At 38.7% G+C, this 23,285-nt stretch overlaps 1 protein-coding gene across 3 annotated transcripts in view; it reads left to right on the top strand.

The window, feature by feature from the left end:
• FGL1 (fibrinogen like 1) overlaps nt 1-12,303 on the top strand; it is a 56,356-nt gene extending 44,053 nt beyond the window's left edge. For all 3 annotated transcript variants that reach the window (XM_082444538.1, XM_082444537.1, XM_082444539.1), the window contains exons 4-8: nt 3,850-4,009; nt 4,252-4,349; nt 7,471-7,559; nt 7,729-7,916; nt 11,945-12,303. In XM_082444538.1, the coding sequence (XP_082300664.1) occupies nt 3,850-4,009; nt 4,252-4,349; nt 7,471-7,559; nt 7,729-7,916; nt 11,945-12,104 (695 nt within the window). In that variant the 3' untranslated portion in view covers nt 12,105-12,303. The remainder of the gene's footprint in view (nt 1-3,849; nt 4,010-4,251; nt 4,350-7,470; nt 7,560-7,728; nt 7,917-11,944) is intronic.
• The last annotated feature ends 10,982 nt before the right edge of the window (nt 12,304-23,285 follow it).

Below are 23,285 nucleotides of genomic sequence, written 5' to 3'. Positions count from 1 at the left end.
TTTATGTAAGGCAGTTCTTCCAGGTCTTTGTTTACCTTTGGCCAGTTATCTTGTTTCTTTTTTCACACCTGACCTGCCCTAGAAATCTCTCCAACACGCATGCACATCTTTTTGCCAAGATGGATTTCAGTGCAGAGGCCTGTGGGAGATTTGACAACATTTATTATGGGGTCGTGCCCCTCCCTTTTTGACCCCTGAGGAGCTTTTCTGCACATATGCAGTCGGGGAGGTAATAGATGTGGTCATCTTATCTCTTTACTCTAGCAGAGCTCAGCTCTTGCCCTTTGTCTTTGGAGTGTCAGGGAAAACAAAGCTCCAATTTACTCCTGTTGGACAAACTCCAGCTGTCCAGCCCAGGGCCCCATCTACCTCCTATCTCAGTATCTTTTTTTTTTTTTTGAATTTAATTTTATTTATTTTTTTTATACAGCAGGTTCTTATTAGTCACCCATTTTATACACATCAGTGTATACATGTCAATCCCAGTCTCCCAATACATCACATCACCACCATTTTTATACAACATATAATTAAATGTATTTTTTTAATCTTTTGGGTGTGATTGAATTATGTGCCTACATTAAAAGATTGTAGTACCAAATTCACACTAATTGGTGACAATCACAACAGCCTTTGGTATTACATCTGTTCAGCCAAGACCACTAGTTTAACCATGCCCCCTTCTGCAGGAGCCCCAATCTTTATGAGACAGTCTCTCAAGGCAGTATGTGTAGTGGTTCATGTAGAGAGTCCAAAGCCTGGTTTCAAAGTCCAGTTGCCCTTGCTAGCCATGGCCTTTGAGCAAGTACTTGACCTCTATGTGCCTCATATTCCTCATCTGTAACATGGAAGTGATAAGAAGACCTATCTCTTTGTTGTAAAGATCAAATGAGTTGGACTTCCCTGGTGGTGCAGTGGTTAAGAATCCACCTGCCAACGCAGGGGACACGGGTTCGATCCCTGGTCTGGGAAGATCCCACATGCCATGGAGCAACTAAGCCCGTGCGCCACAACTACTGAGCCCGCGCACCTAGAGCCTATGCTCTGCAACAAGAGAAGCCACTGCAAAAAGAAGCCCGTGCACCGCAACAAAGTAGCCCCCACTTGCCGCAACTAGAGAAAGCTCATGCGCAGCAACAAAGACCCAATGCAGCCAAAAATAAATAAATAAAAAATTTTTAAAAAAGAGCAAATGAGTTAATACATGTAACATGATTACAAAAGCATTTAGCGTTTAGCTCAATGAATGTCTACATTATTATATCTTCTCTCCCTTGTTTTCAGAGGAAAGAGCCCACCAACCCTCCCCTACAAGAATTCTGCAACATCCTCTCTCTCCTCTTAAGTTTTACCTTATGTTGCCTGGGGGTAAGGATGGCAGTGGTAGGGCCAGTTCCGGCATTCCCCAGCATGCTCTGTGGCATGATGGCTGAGTTCATGCTGGCCTTTCTGTGAGTTTAGAATGTGGGGTACTTGGTGCCTTTGGTGCTCAGCTTTGGGCTCAGCCACCATTCTGGGACAAGAGGAAGAAGCTCGTTTGGCATTTGGCAGGCTGTCATGGCACTTTTAGAAGCTTCAACATTCAGCCTTCCAAAATGGCTTGCTTTCTGCATGATCAGAGAAAGTGTTCACCTCACCCAGTTTAACACAGTGTTTATCAAACAGAGGGCAGGTATCCTTGGCCTCCCTCTAGCATTACGTAAGTATCCAAAAATTCTTTTTTTTTTTTTAAACTCCCATGAACACAGAGCTCTTTAACCCTTCTCCTGCCTATTCTTGGGGACGTTGAGTGGGTCGAAACATTTTGAAAATCATAGTAGTTTAAAATATTTAGCTAATATTTTAAACACTACATTGCTTGAACTTTCTATCACAGTGTAAGTCACATTTCCCCAAGGCAGGCTCCTTAACTTATTTGCTATAAGCAATTGAGCTACTGGCACTTTTTTGATGTTTATTTATTTGTTGGGGTTTTGTTTTTGTTTTTTCAGTTGAAATCCTTCCTCTGGATCTTAAGTTGTGTTTGGCATTTTCCTCTGGGAAGAAGAAAAAATTTTTAAAAACTTAAACTCAGAGTTGGCATAAAATAAAAACAAATAGAAAATGTTGGCTGAAAACTCCATATTCACAGAGTTTTCCAGAGGCAAATGTTATAGTAATCATTTTCATATTTGCTTGGAAAATAGTCTGGAACTTGTGAGTCTTTACTATTCAGCTCTTTGGTAGGTAATTAAATGTAAGCAAAGAGCTCCTTTCCTAACAACGTTAAAATCTGCTTACTTGAATGAAAAATGTTGTGTGATATACTTGATCACAGATGTAAGCTTTTGAATAACATTGAACTAATTTTAGATAATCATTTTCCCATTGTTTTTCTGCTTGTTTAATTGCCAAAACAGGATTTTTAAAAAATAATCCAGCATGTATAAAGAACACTTGGGCTTCTGAATCTCAAAAATAAATATATGAATAAAGCCTAAATCATTAGAAAAATGAACATTTCACCAAAGCAGTAGCATATGATTGGTCTCAACCTGATAAGGGTTTTTAGAAAGTGATGAAGGGTCTTCATTTTCATTTCTCTTCTGATTCCTATTGGCTATTCAATCTATTTAACGTGGAGTATATTTTATTTGTAACAAAATTGTTGTAGACAATTTGACATCAAAACAATGAAAGTGAAGAAAGAACTTAAAATATGCTAAAAGAATGGAATTATTCCATCAGGAAGAGAAATATTTTATTGGGTACAGTTGAACATAAAACATTATATTAGTTTCTGGTGTATGACATAATGATTTGATATTTGTATGTATTGTGAAATAATCACCACGGTAAGTCTAGTCAACATCCATTGCCATACATAGTTACAGAATTGTAGAAAATTTTTTTTTAAAAAAGGAGGGAAATAAACAAAATGATAAGGGTAAAATTTGAAAGTTTGTGATGTTAAATTATAGTATTTTTATCCAAAAGTCTGTGACTGGGTATCCTTCAAAACTATCTCTTTACAGTGGCCACGAATTCAACTACCCTAAAACATAGCTTCCTGGGCGTCTAAATAACAGTGAGTCCATACTTGCCATATTCTCGAAGTCAGTACAGATCAGCCTAGATAAGACCCAATAGATATTAATTTATCCCACCCTCAAGTGGTTTAAGAAACAGATACTACTTTTTGGTGACAAACTGGTAGCTATGTTTGCTTCAGGGGTCAAAGAAATACCATAGCAAAGGAGACTGTGGGGACAAAAGTAGAATCTTGCAATTTTCAGCAAAAACATCTAAGAATGCATGGACTGTTATAAATTTCAGTGGGTTAGTAAAAATTCTGGTGAGACTGGGAGGTTATAAGAATCTAACCAGAAGATTACTATTTTGAGTTCACTTCCAGATGTTCAGAATGATTTATAATGCTCTAAGTCAAGATAATCTATATTAAATTATTTGTTTGATGTTGTATTTCTACTTTCATTTTAGTGTCACAGGAGAGAAAATTTCCTCTGTTCTGTCTGATAAAGCTATAAGTTTCACCTAAATATACTGTGCTTAACTGAAACATATACTTTTAATTGTTTTCTACAAGAATCAGAAATGAAAAACCAGATACATGTTTCACTGTTTTATTTTTTCCATGATCATATCAAGAAGGCAGATGCTAATTAAATACTAGGAAAAGAAATAAGAATTTCCTAATAGCCACTGGAAGATGTACAAGATTCAGTTTTAAACAGCTGCTTATCTACATCATGTATTTATCTCTCTCCATTAGTATTGAGTAATCTCATTCAGAGGCTCCCTTTAAAAAAAAAAGATAACAAATACTACATTACCTTGTTTTCCAAACAGATTGTTCAGAGATTTTCAATGATGGGTATAAGCAGAGTGGATTTTACCAAATCAAACCTCTCCAGAGCCCAGCAGAATTCTCTGTTTATTGTGACATGTCCGATGGAGGAGGATGGACTGTAATTCAGAGACGATCTGATGGCAGTGAGAACTTTAACAGGTGTGTTAAGTATGCCATAAGGATTTATTTGGAGTGGGAAATGTGAGGTTTACAATAAGTTAAGCCTTTTTTATTATATCCTGAAGTGTATTAATTAGACAGAATTTCATTCTCTCTTAATAATAATAAAATACATTAGCTAATCAAGAAAATATTGGGGGTAGGGGTGGAGGTGTACACCTTGGGCACTGCAAAGGTCCATTTGGATTTTGCTAAAGTCAGCTTTCACTTTAATTTTTTAGAGACTGGAATGACTATGAAAATGGCTTTGGAAATTTTGTCCAAAAAAATGGTGAATATTGGCTGGGTAATAGAAATCTTCACTTATTGACTACACAAGGTAAGGTTTGCCTAATATCAACTTCATCTGAAATACAATAAAAAGAACACAAATGTTTTTCACTAAATCATAGGCAATAGAACTAATTCAGTAACTACTATGATTTGCAGATGGCAATGATCGCTTTTGGGCAATAATTCCCTTTGTAAAATGTGGCTCCTTGCACCTGGGTTGTGGGAGGGAGATTTCTCATATATTTTTGTTCTGTTTCTTGGAAGGAAAGCTAATGTTATAATCATTCTTTTTAAATGCCCTGAGCGCCTCAAAACATATATATTGTATCAGTTATCTGCTGGCACAATAAAACTGTGTAACAAGACATAAATTTAGTGGCTTAAAACAACAACTGTTTCTTATTTCTCACAGATCTACAGGTTGGCTGGGTGGCTTTGCTGATCAGGGCTGGGCTCTGCTGGTCTTGGCTCAGCTTGCTCATGGGTTGGTGATCAACTTCCTGGTCAACTGGAGGCTGGCTGTTCTAGGCTAGCCTTGGAGAGAATGCTTCAGCTCACTCCATTTGGTCTCTCATCTTCCAGCTGGCTAGTCTGGACTTGCTCTTGAAGCAGAGGCAGAGTTCCAAGAGAGACAGTGGAAGCACATAACTTTCTTGAGACCCAGACTCAGAAATGGCACACAGTCACTTTCACTGCCTTCTATTGGTGAAAGCAAGTCACAGGACCAACTCAGATGTAAGGGGAAAGGAAATATACTTAATGGGAGGAGTTACGAAGTTGCATTGCATAGGGAAAGGTGGAGAATTGAGGAATTATGGCAGTTTTTTGGAATCAAATACCACAATATACTAAATATTTTTGTTCCCATTCCATTTCCAAATTTTATTTTGAAAAATTTCCAAGACACAGCACAACTGGGAAAAGTTTCAACCTACCACCTAGATTTTACATTAACATTTTAATCCCATAACTATCCATCTATCCATCCATCAATCCATTTTTTTGGACATATTTCAAAGTAAATTGTGTACATCTGTAAAATTCCCCCTATATGTTTTTGCATGGATATCTTTAACTAGAGTTCAATATTTGTCTAAAATATCACTAGTTTAATAATACATTTTCCAAGCTTCTCTTTCCCGTGTTCTTTTGCTCCAATCCTTTACCTTCCTTACCTTAGTTGCTATCTCAGATTGTAGTCAGTTCCAGTCAAATCTGATTCTTAATGTTTCATAAAAGGCAACTGTATTGCTCAAGAAAACATGCTAAATCACACTGGCAATGCACTAAATGTAAGAGCAAGGGTTTATTTTTTCCAAATAAGTTAAGGAAAGTGATTGGTGTTTCTATATTCATAATAGTATGATTATAATTATAGAGATCTTTGAGACACCAGAATAGTAACTCAGAGAGGATGGATAATCCTAGACATCTAATGCTTTCTTTGTATATTCTTCTTGTGATCAGTGCTCTCTAAATTTCAGTGTATTTATTATCCTACTTTTAAGTGTTTTATGATAGATATATAACATTTATCATACCATCTTCTGTTTCTTTCACACATTAAAATGCATCTGATTTATTGTTGAAACTATGAAAACCCCAAGAAGTAACCTTTGGCTCCTTCTAAACATACAAAATTCAAAGTTATTATTTTTCAAGTTATTATTAAGTGTTTATTTGCCCAGATGCGCTTTGCCAACACATCTGCTTCCCCTTCAGGTTTTGATTGGTGTTTCAGGCTGGCTACTCTCATGGTAGCAAAAATGTATTGATCAGTTCCAGGCATCACAACTGCATATCACATCATCCCAAGGAGAAACAGTGCCTTTGTCCTTGCATTTATTAATTATGAGAGCCTTTAAGGCTAAGGAGTTGCCTCTGAAAAGAGCTTTATCCCCATTATACAAATTTTGGCTGAAGTGTTTGCAATAAAGTTAATTTAGAAATGGTCTGTAATTGAACTTTTATTTACTCATTGACCAAAGAGATATTTAGATGGTTACCTAAAAGTCTGAATCTCTTCTATAATACAAAGCACTTTTTTTAGGAGTCTTGACTTAGCCTGTGTTACTGCTCTTGTCCCCTTTGCAGTCTTAGCTCACATAACATTTAGTACGTTTTGATCAGATGAAAGTGGCCTCTTCCTTGAAACCCCACTTTAGAGAGCTCCCTGGGACAAGGAATCTGTGGGGCCAGAGTGCCTCCCAGACTCGCTCCAGTGATGGCGAATCCAGCATTCCCTGCCCAAGAAGCCTTGAACTTGTCTCCAGGACCTGCTCATGCCTCTTCTTCATCTGTCTCCACTGTGGGACAATTATACAGCTGGTGTGTGCACCCCTAAGTCTGAGGGGAGGTAAAGAAAGAGCTTTTATTTTGGTGTAAAAAGAGCGTGGGTGTGCAGCCTGGAACGCCCATGCGTGTGGGCAAAGCCCCTTGCTGTGTGTGATGGAGACAGAGGTGGAAGAGAAGTGAGGTAGACCACAGACCAGGTCTGCATGCCGTGTCTCCATGTTCCGGCCTGGAACTGGGAGGCGGCCAAGACTAAATTCAAACCTGATCTTACAGGTCACTGTGAAAGTTTATTTATCGAAGTAGGAGGATTGAATATAGTTATTATCTAACAGTTAGTTTGATTTATAACTTTTTTATGTTCCTGACAATAGTTCTGTTTCTGAAAGAAGAATAGTCTTTGTTATTTGCAAATGATGGGACAATGAAGAAAAGATGATTACTTGATGATATCAACTATTTCAGTCATTATTTATATTTAAGATCAACATTCTTACCAAAAGTAAGAAAAAGAGGATAAACGTTTAAACATCTTAAAACTTCTTTCATTGTTAGATTTCTTAATCTATTTACTAAAAAATGACTTGCTTTCTGTTGTTCTTTGCCAAGTGAATTACACTGGCTTTTACCTGTGATAGATGTAGTAGAAATGTTCTACCTTTAATATTGCGTCCCTAATTTTTTTCGAGTAAAATACACAATAAAACACTCACGTTGTAAATACAATGGAGTCACTGCTTATTCTTTGAAAACTGACTCATGGCAGAAGGAAATGGTCTAAGTAAAATAGAGCCGCAAATTGTTTTTAAGCCTAAGTCAGTGTCATCTCACACATTAAAAAAAAAAAACAACTATGATTTCTTTTTTTTTTTCAGGAGACTACACATTAAAAATCAACCTTGCAGATTTTGAAAAAAATAGCCGTTATGCACAATATAGAAATTTCAAAGTTGGAGATGAAAAGGTATGAACATTTTCAAATAACTAACATCATGAATTAACATGTAAAACATACAATATAAACCTGAAGTCAGGGGAAACAAAAATATGCAATAGAACCTAATCTTTTATTTATTAAATAAGCCTGGTAAAATAGTAACAACTGATAATGGAAGTCACCTCTTTTCCTTTAGAATTCCTATGATTTGCATATTGGGGAATATTCTGGAACAGCTGGAGACTCCCTTGCAGGGAATTTTCATCCTGAAGTGCAATGGTGGGCCAGTCACAAAAGAATGAAATTCAGCACATGGGACAGAGATAATGACAACTACGAAGGGAACTGTGCAAAAGAAGATCAGTCTGGCTGGTGGTTTAACAGGTTTGACATTTTATAAACATAGCTGTAGTGGCGTTGATGATTGCTCACTGGTGGGCATTAATTATAATATATGAGGTAATGTTGGTCTTCTTTGTGATCCTGGTATTATTAAATAATCATCTTTATAAGAATTCTTTTTTTTTTTCTTTTTTAAAATGAAAGCTTCTTTCTTTCTTTCTTTTTGGCTGTGTTGGGTCTTCGTTTCTGTGCGAGGGCTTTCTCTAGTTGCTGCGAGCGGGGGCCACTCTTCATCGCGGTGCTCGGGCCTCTCACTGTCGTGGCCTCTCTTGTTGCGGAGCACAGGCTCCAGACGCTCAGGCTCAGTAGTTGTGGCTCACGGGCCTAGTTGCTCCGTGGCATTTGGGATCTTCCCAGACCAGGGCTCGAACCCGTGTCCCCTGCATTGGCAGGCAGACTCTCAACCACTGCGCCACCAGGGAAGCCCCTATAAGAATTCTTAAGTGATGAAGTCGCTTTAAGGATTTGTTCATTGTGTACATTAGTAAAGCTTGAAAGATACATCATAGAAATAAATCAAATTACTGCTTTTACAAAGATTCTTTGCAAACTGAATTATGGGTGAGTTATCATAAGTAGTGGGTCACAAATTGACACAAAGAAATAGAGAACATTTTCGATGTTCTAATAACCAAGTAGCTCTCCACCTTCTCGTGTCATCCCAAATGGCCATGTTATTGTAATTTTTTCTGTGTAATACTACTTTTCATTTACTGTGACTTTTATTAAATCATTGAACACAAGCTCCTTCCAATGCATAAATTTCCTCTACAACATTCCTGAAACCTAATTCCACCTTCTCATTGAATACTTCAGTGTTACTTTATCAGCAAACTTATTCCATTTTTGATTGTACTAAATCAATTTTTCTTCATTTTCCTTTTATTTGCTTGAAATCTTCCTTCTTATTACTTTGCCAGTTTTTTTTCTCAGTAGCTACAGAGTAATTGTATTCTTTTTCAACATAATCTCTTCGGGTGCTGGATAGGAAGGTATTTATTGTATTCCTCAGTGTTTTCTCTTCCCTAAGCTAGATATGCCTCATTCCCGTAACAGTTCTCCACCCAAGATGATATCCAGACAGTACCCTTTGCTGTAATCACAAAGTTAAGGCAGGAATGGAAAAATTCAAACAGTCTTCCTTAAAAATAACCTGATAAGCCTGCTATGTCTGCAAAGCAGATGTGCTCAGACTGTTAGGCAGTACATGGGCTTTGAACATCTTTTCTATGTAGAAGACAGGGGCCCCCTCAAAATAACTTTGCATTACAGAATCTTGAGTATTTCTGGAGTGCCGTGTTTTCCATGTAATTGAGGAATAATCATTTAAATTCCACAATCCAAATTTTAACATTTTTTTGATTATGTAAATACTTTTAAAACTTTAAGCATCCTCTGTTTTATTAAGTGGAGGTATACCAGACATATGTCTGTTTTCCCTAAAATCATGAGAATCCTCATTATGAACATCTTGTGTTATTGTGATGTGCTGATTTTAGAGTTGTAGATTCTATGGAGGTACAGCTTGTTGTGTATAGTGTGGAGTGTCAAGTTGAACATAGTTGTAAAAACACTATTTTATCTGGATTTTGCTCTTTTTCAAAGTTTGAGTCCGTTTAATTTTTGGTCATTTGTAAGGGAAGTAGAACACACACAGCAGTGAGAGGAGACAGAGAAACAAAGTTATCTTTCCTGTTTGACAAGTTGAAGGTGCTGATAATCTTTTCCCCAGTGGTTTTCTTGTTCTCTTAAAACCATCTTTATCAGCTTCTCTTCATCTTCCTTTTTCTTCCCGTTCTAAGTTAGCCTTATGTAAGAAATATCAGCATTATGTAAAACATCTATGATTCACAAAGTTGCAAGCAGCCCTTAATGTTTGGTTTGGAACAGAATTCCATACACGGAAATAACAACCACATTGTTAATGTTAGCAGGAGATCAAAACTAAGTACCTACCCAGTTGAAGACAGCTGGCACACAGATTAATGGGGGTTAATAAACGATTTACTTGACTTTAAAGATAGGGGTTCAGGAAGGACAAAGAAAGGCAATTCAGTTGCTGGAGACACCCAAGGAGCCTGCGTTATCCTTGGAGTCAGAGGAGATGATAAGGCTGTGCAGGTGGAAAAACAGAAAAGCTGGAGAAAAAGTCAGTTGTTCCAGGAGCTCAGTGCTACTTCTACCATACCTGCTGCTTCTGTGGTTTAATTCCATCATCCTCTTCCTCCTTACTCTTTTTTTTTCTGTCCCATAGTTCTTCCAATTTACATGAAATCTTGGCACTTCATAAGTATACTCCACTTACAAGGCATTCCTTCTCTGCATAGCAAACTAATCACTGAGTGTTGACGTCTTCTCTGCTTTTCTGGTGTAGCATCTCATGTGTGTGCTCACAGCTACTTCTTCACCAAGGAAGCCCCAATCAACTTCCAATCTAGCTTCAAGTCCAGGCTGTTCTAGAACCTGGAAGATGCTGGAAAATTGGTCTTAGAATTGCTAAGTTTTCCTGTGTTGACCAGAGTCAGTTTCCTAATAGCATTCAAATCACAGACCAAATAAAAAAGTACATGTAGTAGGTGTCTCTAGGAAGACAGAAATATGTCAAATTGTATGTTCTGGAGGCTCAATTTAGAGTGTTTTGTCTTTTGACGTTACTTTCCATTGCAGTTTTAAAAACACAGTAGGCTCTTAACACTTGCAGATTTAGCATACATGGTTTTGATTAGTTGCATCAATTTAAGTTAGGAGGACTGTCAGGACGGTCGGCAGGAGAGAATTACAAGGCGGGCAAGGGATTCAAGCCAGCCACTCAGCGTTTATGGGTAAATTATATGCTTTCTTTGATTCAGCAATTTAGGTGCTTTCCAAAGATTTTAAGAACTATTCCTTGTGAATGTTCTCCTTATGTCCTAATGTCTGATATCTTTTCATTGGTTATATCAATAAATATATAGTAACTAATTTCATAACAGTACACAGAAAATTATCACCTATCCTCAGTGTATCCATATCAGGAACAAAATTTACAGATTCCAAAGGAGGAAGGGGGACATTTAAAAATGTGTGATAACCTAACCCACTTATCTAGGTTGGAGCAATAAATGTAAAAAGTTAACTCAGCAACTAAGACAAATGATTATTGTCTGATGGCTGGGAAAATTTTAAATGGTGGTTTAGGTTTTGTTTTCTTATCCCTGAGCTTAAAATGATCGATACACTGGTGATTTTTAAGAGGGAGGAAGGGAATTTGAATTCCGAAAGCTAAGTCTTGGCAGCAGACGGATGAACACTGTAGTGTAACATATACAGGGGAGCTGGCGAATAGAGAAGCGGGCCACACCCTGCTTTCTTAGCCATGCTGCTCTTGCTAAGGCTCAGGCTTACAAGGTCATGTTTCTGCTTGCTTGTTTTCTCCCTTCCTTCCTTCCATTCTCTCTTTTCTTTTTCTTTCTTCCTTCCTTCCTTTCTTCCTTCCTTCCTTCCTTTCTTCCTTCCTTCCTTCCTTCCTTCCTTCCTTCCTTCCTTCCTTTCTTTCTTTCTTTCTTTCCTTTCTTCCTGTTTCTTTCTTCCTCCCTTCCTTCCCTCCCTCCCTCCCTCCCTTCCTTCCTTCCTTCCTTTTCTACTAAGAACAGAACTCCTCCTTTACCAGTACTCTCTAAGTGGCCTAGGTTTTATCCTGAGAGCTGTTATGGTACTAAAACCCACCAGTTTAAAAAACACATGTTGTAGAATCACTTGGCTTTTGGAAACTGATAAATATTCCCTTATCTAAAAATGGCAGAGGGAATTCCCTGGCGGTCCAGTGGTTAGGATGCCACACTCTCACTGCCAAGGGCGTGGGTTCAATCCCTGGATGGGGAATTAAAATCCCACAAGCCGCTCAGCGTGGCCAAGGAAAAAAAAGGCAGAATTCATAATTAAAATGTTTTTAATCATTTGCTAGCAAAATAAAATGGTTTCAAAGGGTGTTTTTCTAGTGATTGTTTTGTGTTTATTTTTCCTCCCACTAGGTGTCACTCTGCAAACCTGAATGGTTTATATCACACGGGCCCCTACACGGCTAAAACGGACAATGGGATAGTCTGGCACACCTGGCATGGATGGTGGTATTCCTTGAAATCTGTGGTTATGAAAATTAGGCCAAATGATTTTATTCCAAATATTGTTTAATTGTCCCTGCTGAGCTTTCATTTCTGCAGTTCATCTTGGTTTAAGTGATTTGGAAAATAGCAAATCTAAACATTCACATGTATAATGATGGCAATTGTTATGTGCACTGCTTTTCATTCTCACTTGCCTTTATTAATTAATGTACTTTCAGTACAGCAAATAAGTGATATTCACCAAATAAATGTAGATTATGTTACTATTTAATTGAATTCCTACGTGCAAAGGACTACAATAAGAGATTATTGCTGAACAAAAAATAAAAAGCATAGAGTACATACATGACTTGGGAGATAACACAGCATAAATTTATAATAACTTACATATGAATGCAGTTTTAAAAATACCTGAAAATAATCCAGCAAATAATGGATTGCCAAATCAACTGCGTGGATAATAAATATTATGAATTGAGAATGAACTCAGGTCTCTGACTGCAAAGCTAGAACTTTAAATACAACCCAGGATCTTAATCACTATAAAACACTTTCTCGTATTTTTAGGATGTTTAGGTAGATTACACACTTCTTTCAGAAGGCTCATTTTAATTCTTATACCAGTCCTGTGAGGTATTATGATCCCCATTTAAAAGAGCTGAGAATCTGAGGATCTGAGAGGCTGTCATTGCTCAAAGTTACAAAGCTAATAAGTAGGGGAACAAGGACTCAAGTCCAAGTCTTCGCATGCTGAGTCAAATGTTTTGCACCCACGCTGCAACTTCTGGGATGTGTCAGACACAGAGGGCACACTTCAAACCCACATGAAGCTAAGTGTTTTGGCTAAAAACATACACTAACCATACAATCACAAAAATATAAATAATTCCAAAAGCTGATAAGTATGAAGAAAAAATGTGTGCCTGGGGGATGTATAGCAGGGAAACTGACCTGGCTTGGGGGAGGGGGGTCAGAGAAGTTTCCCAGAAGAACTAACTTTTTGAGCTGAGATCTTTTAACTAGGCGTTATGTGGGAAATCATTGCAGGCAGAGAGAAATCCTTGTGTAAAGTACACAAAGCAAGAAAGCGCATGGAGGGGCTTCCCTGGTGGCGCAGCGGTTGAGAGTCTGCCTGCCAATGCAGGGGACACGGGTTCAAGCCCTGGTCTGGGAAGATCCCACATGCCGCGGAGCAACTAGGCCCGTGAGCCACAACTACTGAGCCTGCACATCTGGAGCTTGTGCGCCGCAACAAGAGAGGCCGTGACAGTGAGAGGCCCGCACACCGCGATGAAGAGTGGCCCCCGCTTGCCGCAACTAGAGGAAGCCCTCTCACAGAAACGAAGACCTAACACAGCCAAAAATAAATACAAATTAATTAATTAATTTAAAAAAATTATTTTAAAAAAAGTGCATGGAAACAAAAAAAGGCTAGAGAGGCAATATGGTTTAGTGATCCTTACATCCTTAAACCAAGGATTCTGCCATCTAATAGCTGTGTGACCTTGGGTAGGCTGCTTAACATCTCTGAACTTCAGTAATCTCATCTGTTAGATGAAGATTATAATAGTACCTGCCTCATAGGGTTGGGTTGAGGATTACACAAGTAAAGTACTTAGAGTAATGCCTTGCACAAAGTAAGCAGTCAATAAGAACTAGCCGTAATTATTAGTGAAGTTGGCATTAAGAGACAATAATAACAGATGTCTTGAAATAATGGGTCACATAAAGATGTTAAGGTTGGGACTTCCCTAGCGGTCCAGTGGCTAAGACTCTGGCTTCCACTGCAGGGGCCGTGGGTTCGAGCCCTGGTCAGGAAACTAAGATCTCACATGCCTCCCGGGGCCGCCAAAACAAAACAAAACAAACAAACAAAAAAGATGTTAAGGTTAGTTGTACTGATACTTTATCCTCTAAACAGTGCTTTCCAAAGCAGGCTTCTCAAACTTTAATGTCATACCAATCACCTGGGCATCTAGTTAAAGTGATTCTGGGGTGGGGCCTCAGTTGTTCTAGTTGTTTAACAAGTTTTCAGGTGATGCAGATTTAGGAATCTGGTCTAGGGATCACACTTGGAAAAATAAGAGTGTAGGGAACGGTAGTTCTGTGGGATAGTAATAATTAATACAGGAAGAAAAGGGCCCCTTGATCAAATGAGTCTAGGAGAAGACACAAAATTCAACAGATTTCTTCTCTTGAGTCTTTCTCACGTCCTTTAATATGCTTAGGCGCATTCTGAAGTTCCAAGAGGAACATACAGTAGTCCTCCCCCCTTACCTGCAGTTTCCCTTTCCAAGGTTTCAGTTACCTACGGTCAACCATGGTCTGAAATTTTCGAATAGAAAATTTCCGAAATAAACAATTTACGTTTTAAATTATGCAACTTCTGAGTAGCGTGATGAAATCTTGCATGCATCTGCTCCATCCCACGTGGATGGAAATCTTCCCTTTGTCTGGAGTTTCCCACCTGTTACTTAGTAGCCGCCTCAGTATCCGATCAACTGTCTGGGTAATGCAACGCTTATGTTCAAGAGACCCTTGCTTTACTTAATAATGGCCCCCAAGCTCAAAAGTAGTGATGCTATTGATTTGGATGTGCCAGAGAGGAGCTGTAAAGTGCTTCATTTAAGTGAAAAACTGAAAATTCTCAATGAGGAAAGAAAAGAAATCGTATGCTGGGATTGCTAAGATCTACGGTAAGACCGAATCTCCTTTCTGTGAAATTGTGAAAAAAAAGAAATTTGTGCTGGTTTTGCTGTCGCACCTCAAACTGCAATAATTACAGCCACAGAGCATGGAAAGTGCTTAGTTAAGATGGAAAAGGCATTAAATTTGTGCAATAAAATATTGTGGGAGAGAGAGAGAAAGAGACCACGCTCACATAACTTTTATTACGTGTATTATTATTTTATTATTGTTATTAATCTCTTACTATGCCTGATTTATAAATTAAACTTTATCATTGGTATGTACGTATAGGAAAAAACCGTATATATAGGGTTCGGTACTGTCCACGGTTTTAGGCATCCACTGAGGATCTTTGAATGTATTCTCCGCAGATAAAAGGTGAGCCACTTTTGCACTTTTAGATCTAGTTAGGAGTGTGTTCAGCTGCAAGATGCACATCACTTATTACGGAAGTCCAGACAAATGGGGGTTTGTTCATCTTACATAACAAGAACTCAGGAGGCAGGAGGTTGCTGGCCTTGGTTCAGTGCTCTGCAGTGTGGAAGCTGATATCTCTGCAACTCACTTTGCCCTCCCTTCAAAATCACAAGTTTTCTACTGCAGTTTCTACTTTGAGTCCGTGTTGAAAGCAGGAAGAAGGGCGAAGGGTCAATAGACTTCAATTTATGCCTTATTGGCCAGAATTTTGTCATGTAGTTATTCTATCTGGAAGATCGTGAAAGAGAATATTTAATGTTATAGTTGCTAGAATGTACAGGCAAGAAAAGTGTTTGTCATGGTTCCTGAACTTTTTTTAAAATTTATTTTATTGAAGTATAGTTGATTTACAATGTTGTGTTAATTTCTGCTGCACAGCAAAGTGATTCAGTCATGCATATATATATATATATTCTTTTTCATGTTCTTTTCCATTATGGCTTATTCCAGGATATTGAATATAGTTCCCTGTGCTATACAGTAGGACCTTGTTGTTTATCCAGTCTATGTATGATAGTTTGCCTCTGCTAATCCCAAACTCCCAATCCTTCCCTCCCCCATCCCACCCTCCCCCTTGGCAACCACAAGTCTGTTCTCTATGTCTGTGAGTCTGTTTCATAGATAACTGAACTTTTTTTTTTAATGCAGTCTTCTGGGAACAGTGTCCCACAGATCATACTTTGGGAAGGCATAAATAATGGGGGGCCAGTAGCAATTTTAAATATGGGTATTATTTGCTCAAGTAGTAGCATGGAGACCTCATGCAATTAGGAGATCAAAAGAAGAAAAGCTTTTAAAGGAGAAAAAAATGATTTTATAGAGAAGTGGGAGGGGAGCTAAACAAGTATAGTGTTACATAAATCTCAGTGTAATAGTTTTTCAATGCAGAAGGAATGAAAAAGAATTTTAATGCCATAAAAAGATGGAAGAGAAAGAGTTCTAATGAAAAACCTTTGGATTTAGTGATGATGTTATTTGTGTCCTTAAGCCTATTTCAATAGACCTAGTGGGGAGAATAGCCAGAGGGCAGGAAATAAAAGCAGTTAGAGAGAATAGATAGGTCATTTGAGTTTAGACTTGAGAGAGGGAAATTGGACTGGTTTACCTGAAGTCAAAACATGAGGAAGACCCCAGTATAAACAAATTCCTCTAAAATTTTACCATTAGAGAGTGGTTTATTAGATTTTACCACTTTTTAAAATGCAAATATGCTTTTAATTTATATCAGGTGATTACATTATGGCAAAGAAACTTGAGTCCCCCCCCCACCTTTTTTTTAATAAAACGGAAGTATAAAGGAAATGCAAGAATGGTAAATACCTGACATCATTGCAGAAGAGGTTTCCACCAAAAGACAAATGGTATTTTTAACAAAAGGCGGTGGGGAGGTGTCCCTGCAAGTACCAACTTCACAAATTTGCCCAAGATCTACAGTTTCAGAAAGGATGCAAATCATAAAAACAAGATCCTTCCTTACAGCCTATAATCTATTGTTTGGTCAACACGAAATTAGTTGGGGAGAAAGACAGGTCAACATATAGGCAGTTAGTCTGCTCCAAGCGATAAATGAGATGGTTTAATGTTTAGCTATTGCCCAAGAAGGTTGCAGTCTAACTGAGGTTTAAATTTTATCTTTGCCTTTTTATCTCTGACAAATTACTTTACATCTTTGTGCTGAGTGTTCTCATCTCTAAAATATGAATAATAATCTAGTTACCCTATAGTAGTGTTGTGAGGATTAAATGAGATATACTGTGCTTGGCACATACTAAGTGCTCCATAAATATTTACTACGATGACAGTGGTGGTGCTATTGAAGATGAGGAAGATAAAAAAGGAATGTGGTAATGGTGAATTGGAGTGCTGTGTGACCTTCACCAAGAGTTGAAGGTGTGAGAAGAGAGATGGTCAGAGAAGGTTTTCCAGACAAGGTAGCAGATAAAATGAATTATGACTCTGGATAAGCTGTATTTTCTCTGGACAAGCTGTAAGAGCCCCGCAATCCAGGTTCTTCATATTACTGGAATTTAAAATACTAAAAAATTAGGGACTTCCCTGGCGGTCCAGTGGTTAAGACTCCGTGCTTCCACTGCAGGGGGCGTGGGTTCAATCCCTGGTCAGGGAACCAAGATCCTGCATGCCACGCAGTGCGGCCACAAAAAAAAAAATAACTAAAAAATTAGAGAATGAAACCTGATTTACAGACCATCTGGTCCAGTGGTCTCTAAAATGGGCTCGGGGGAGCCTTTAATTTTGATAACGTGCCTCAGGGTCACTGTAGGTAACAGGAAGTTTTCCTCTTTTTTTTTTTCATTCGACACAGCTGTTTTTATCTATTTTCTGTATTTGGGTTCCACATAACACTGCTATGTGTTATGGGGTTTTGTTTGTTTGGAAAAAAAGAATGCTTATCATCTCTAAAAGAAGGTTTAGACCTCTTCCTTCATTTTTTCAGATGAAGAAATTTTCTGCATTTTGCAGAGGACAGGTATTTCTGGGGAAGGACTTTGTTACTCCCTCGACTCAAATGAATTAACAAGCATTGTAATCCCAAGACTGTACCCTGTGTTCCAATGAATATCAGCACTTCATTTAGAACAGTGCCTTCAAAAGCCTATATACCCAGTAAAAACCATACTGTATGGTGGACAAGTTCATGACAAGCTGCAACCTTTGCAAGAGGATAAAAGAGCGAATTAGGCGTTCTCTCATAACAAGCCGACTTGACACAGGGTATTGTCTCAACTCCCGGGACATTGGCACCATTTGCAGTTTCTAGGCCTTTCTAATTATAGATGTGCTATGTAACATTGCCTCCACCTGCACCGCTAACAATAACAATATTCAGCACTTAACATTATCAAAGACCTTTCCAGCTTGAACTAATTAATTCATACAATTCCAACCATCTGGGACAGATAGTACTATTATCCAGGTTTTACAGACACAGAAAACTTCAAAAGAAGTTTCTCCAAGGTCGTATAGCAATTGGAATGAGGCCAGGAGTATATTTTAGAAGTACTAGGTTTTTTAGTTCATTGGAAGATGACCTCACGCAGTTTAGATTTAGGGGTAATTTGATTTTGTTTTTTTCAGGGTGCTAAACAGATACCCATTTGTTGGATACTAGCTCACTCTCTGGTTTCTGCTGTGGCTTCTCTCCCAGAAGGAATGATTAAACCCTTAGGAATTATTGTGCACGTCATAATTCTTTGGAATAACAGGTAGTTTGGGAGCTCTTAAAGGTGGCTAACATGCCAGCTGTTTCATCTCTTTCACTCTTGTCCTTTAGTTACACCTACTCTATCTCTTTTCAGTTGAGTGATATTGGAACACAGAGCTCTTGAAATGTAAACTGAAACCTCAGAAAACTCAGCTAGTTATAAAGGCTTCTCTGTCCTTTTCTGGTGACCAGCTAACTAACTGAGACTCTTAGAAATCCCATACTCTTCAAAGAAGGTCTTCTAGAGATACCAGCTTTTTCATCACCAGTTTTTTTTATTCTAATTAATTAATTAATTAATTTATTTTTGGCTGTGTTGGGTCTTCGTTTCTTTTTTCTTTTTTTTTTAAAGAAATTCACGTTCTTTTATTTATTTATTTATGACTGTGTTGAGTCTTCGTTTCTGTGCGAGGGCTTTCTCTAGTTGTGGCAAGCGCGGGCCACTCTTCATCGCGGTGCGCGGGCCTCTCACTATCGCTGCCTCTCTTGTTGCGGAGCACAGGCTCCAGACGCGCAGGCTCAGTAGTTGTGGCTCACGGGCCTAGTTGCTCGGCGGCATGTGGGATCTTCCCAGACCAGGGCTCGAACCCGTGTCCCCTGCATTGGCAGACAGATTCTCAACCACTGCGCCACCAGGGAAGCCCGAGGTTTTTTTTTTTTGTTTTTTGTTTTTTTTTAAAGATTAAAAACAACTTACGTTTCCCTTGTTATGAGAAAGTTAAATCTGAAACAGCACTAAGTAGCTCATGGGTGGAAAATCATCATTCCCTTGCAACTTTTGTCCTATTCTAATAATTGTGGTTTGAAAGAGTATTATATCCTCATGTATTCACTCATGTTGAAGAGGCAGGAAATCACATACTTAAAAAAAATGATTACGCAAAACAATTTCAAATTAAAATGAAATCCTAAATGGAGTTCCATGTTGCCTCAGAGACCAGTAGGACCAGAAAAAGAATGGTTCTGAAAACTCTCAGAATATGTAAGTAATTTGGTGAATATGATTAAGAAATTTTTCTAAATAGGGATCTTGGTAGCCTAGGTTCAAACAACATCTGCATCTTGTTTGTGTATGAGTCAGCATGTAGTAGGATGTGTAACTCAGAGGAACTAGGAGTTTGGAAGGACTATGTGTTGTACTTTCAAGGCTATTTTTAATATCAAGCTGTCAGCCTGGGCCACTTACTTTTTAACAAGGTGCATAAACAAATCTGATTCGCCCCAAAGTTTAAAGATCCTTGGTGTCACTCCTCAACACTCTTCTCATTCAGAGAAGCTGAGGTGTTTGACATCTTAGTTTTAGTTCAAGGACAGTCTTCCAGATTGAACCCCAATGTGATAAAAGTTTATGTGAAAAGTTCAGATCTATAGTCTCATACAGTTTTCTGAAACAGTGCAAGAAAGCAGCACCTCAGTGATGATTACAGCATGCAGATAGCTATCAGGCGTGCTCCCCAAATCCTTCAGGGACCCCCTGGAGGATCGGATGCCCCCAGCCAGGGTGCTTAGACAGCTGGTGAGCGCTCCACACTCATTCCTTCAGTCAGCAAGCCTGGACCAGACTACCGGCCGAGGGGCCTGAGTGACAGCTGTCTCTCTCCTCGTTTCATAATTTAATGAAAGACTGATCCCTGGAGCCCAATGGTCACTGTAGTTTTTGCATAAGAAAATATTCATCAAGGACAAAGTTAGGGTGTCACACTTCTCTTTATACCATCCTTCACCATCATCCAAAACTTCCTGAAAGAGTCTATTTAGAGACTAAAACTTTTCCATGCTGGACATAAGCCCAGAACCAAAAAAAAACTTTTTTTTTTTTTTTAAAGTGTGGGGCAGACTATGTGACCAGTTTCAGTTACCCTTTTTTTTTTTTTTCCTATATCCATAAATAAAACCCACCAAAACAGAGCCTTCCATTCTAAGATGTGACAAGTCCTCAGGACAGAATGCTTTCTGGGCCAGAGAATGCTTTAAAGTATAAAAATTTAAATATTTTGCAATAAATACTTGGATACTTTATCTGAAAAAATGTTTTGTTCAAATTTCCCAAAGTAACAGAAAGAAAACATAGGAGGGAATTTTGTGAAGTGCTTAATTGAAACGGTGGTGGGGTATGGAGACACTCTTGTTAGCTTTTTCTAGCTCTGGTGTTTATGAATTTGGCGGGAAGGGTGTACCGGACCTGAGGCCCTTCACGGGGTGTCTGTGCTCTGGGTTCTGTCGTCTCGGTGAGACGCCGTGAGCCCTGAACGCAGAATCGCCCGCAGTGTGGGCCTGGCCTCCCCGCCTACACAGAGCGGCTCTAACAGAGTGACTGCCTGTGTAAGTGCTCCCAGGCGGTGTTGCAGGTCTGCTGCTGCGGCTTCCCAGGCGGGCTTCCCAGAGTGCAGCTTGCTTACCCTGCAAGGTGACAGTGGCAAAGGATGCCACCCAGAGACAGTTTTCTTTGCAGATCAGATCCTAGGTGAATCCAGGCTTTCTCCTCTCCTGTCTTTAGTCCTTCCTCCCTAAGGAAGCAGCCCAGTGGACTCCCTAGACGTTGGCTGGCCGAGGCCTTCACACCTCACTGCTGCTGCTCGGCATTTTCTGCCTTAGGCTGCTCAGGGTCTTCAGAGAGGCTCTGTGCCTGGGCCTGGGGACAAACTCAGTCCCTGGGAACTGATTGTCCCTCACGTATGTTATCACTTGTATCTTCTCAGGTGTTGCTTCACCAGTGCCTCCTAAGATGCTAATAAAGAAGGGCTAGAATATCTTCCCTTCTTCTCAGGTAATGGAAAGGCCCTTCAGTAATCAAACAACAGCTTTATTTACTTTGGGTGTAACTTTTCTGATGGGAATTTCTGGACAGAAAGGAAGGGAGCTGTGACTGGATGCACCCTGAATCACCTCAAAGACATGGACACCTACTTTTTTAGCGTTCCACATCGGCTCAGTGCACGCAGGACCTCACTGTCAGGAGAACTTGCTTCATCATTTTCTATGAATTATCACTTGGAAGCATTGCTATCAATGCTAATCTGGAAATTGTATATCAAGTTTGCAAAATCCAAGAGAATTTACAGTCTTGGGGTAGCTGTTCCTCTGTGTTCAGTATAGCAGCTGTTACCAAAGAATGTGTATTAACCAAAGACCAAATAAGAAAGGATATGAAGGACATATTAAAAACCCAAACAGCAGAAATAGAACCCTAATCTTCCAGGCTCCTATGTTTAGTTTAAGGTCAGAGTCATTGCGATCTCCTGAAAGGCATGCAGGTCGTTGGATGTCATGTAACTGCCAAGGCAGCAGAATTCACTGGAATTTTCCAGCATCAGGTTTCCTTGGAACAGGTTTGCTCATGGCTTCAGTCTTCTAAAGCTGATTACTTTGCCATGGTGGGTGCTGACTCTGCATGGTAACCCGTTCATATCTTACATGATGTTTCCAATGGCTGTACAGTTGGAGGCATACATAGGACATACACTTGGCTAAGCTGTTAGGTTTAATAATCCCTTTTCCTGATGTTCGTTAGATTTAGGTTATATAACTCTTCATCTAGTTGGTTTGGTCTGCAGGCCTCTAGGAAGGGAGATGGATTTATTAATCTCTGTGGGCCTCTTCTATCAAAATTTTCATGTGACTTTATGGTACAGTGATCTTTGTTAACTGCAGTTACCTTTAAAAAGCACTATAAAGGGATTATGCAACATTTATTCAATAAACATGTTTTAAGTAACAGATAAGTTATTAGTCACTACAACAAAATGATGAAAAATTCACCTATGTTGAGTTCATAGTCAAATGCAAGAACACAATAAAATAATTAGAAGAAATTAAAATCAAAACAATAAAATAATTAGAATACCTTTGCACTGTGTCTTATAATAGAAGTCTATAGAAAATGCTATGGAACCTCCAAAGAATGAGTTGCTAATTAGATCTGTATTGGGACAGTCAGTTGGACAGAATTAATACAATATTATTCACAAGCGTGATGTAGCTACCAAAATTAAGCTAATATGATCTTGGGGTCCATTAGTAGAAGTATAACATCTAGAATGTAAAATAGTAAATATAGGTAATAACTACTTTGGACTTACCCAGCTATATATGGAATATTGGGTTCAATTTGGGACCAAAATTAAAAGGATATTAAGAAACTATAAGTTCATTCAGAAAAGACTGTCTACAGTGAACAAAATTAGTAATATTTAGCTCAACAGGGAATACCCAGAGAGAACCCCAGGAGAAACATGTGAACAGTCGGCAAATATCTGAAATATTTTTATGGAAATATGTGTTATATTTATTCCCTAAGAACTCAAAAGAGTAAAATAAATAAATGCGAGTATGCTAATTTTGACTAAAGTTAGGAAGAATCTCCCAAGATTCAAAGCTACCTAAAAGATAATATAAGCTGCCTCTCGAGTTGATAAGATGATCATCACAGGATTTAATTGAAGCTGGAATTTTTGTGGAGAATATTGCGAATGCACACAAGCATCAGCTGGGTAGTAAACTGAGTGGTCTTTTTGGTCTCTCCCAAATCTTAGGTTTTATGATTTGGAGTTGTGGTTTTAATGTTACACATTATTTCCAAAACATAACAATTAAAGTAGATGAGTGTTCTTTTAATCTGTGCCTTTCGATTGTCTTATGACCAGTGCATGACAGTAGTGGGTAATAAATGAATCACTTAGCAAGTGACAGTCTTTACATTTATACCAAGCTCTTGGTAGTTAATAATAAAGGTCATTCTCTACCACCCGGGGAATCTTATGATTCAAAACCACTGGGGGAAATCTACACCAAGAAATAAACAAACAAATGAAGTCAGCGTGTTAATGTAGAGCGAAGGCTAGAGTTAAGACTAGGAGAGAA

Source organism: Balaenoptera physalus, assembly GCF_965194825.1.
Source record: "Balaenoptera physalus genome assembly, chromosome: 21".
NCBI classification, from domain to species: domain Eukaryota; kingdom Metazoa; phylum Chordata; class Mammalia; order Artiodactyla; family Balaenopteridae; genus Balaenoptera; species Balaenoptera physalus.
The sequence above is the reverse complement of the archived record's forward strand: the minus strand, read 5'-3'. Positions and strand labels throughout refer to the sequence as shown.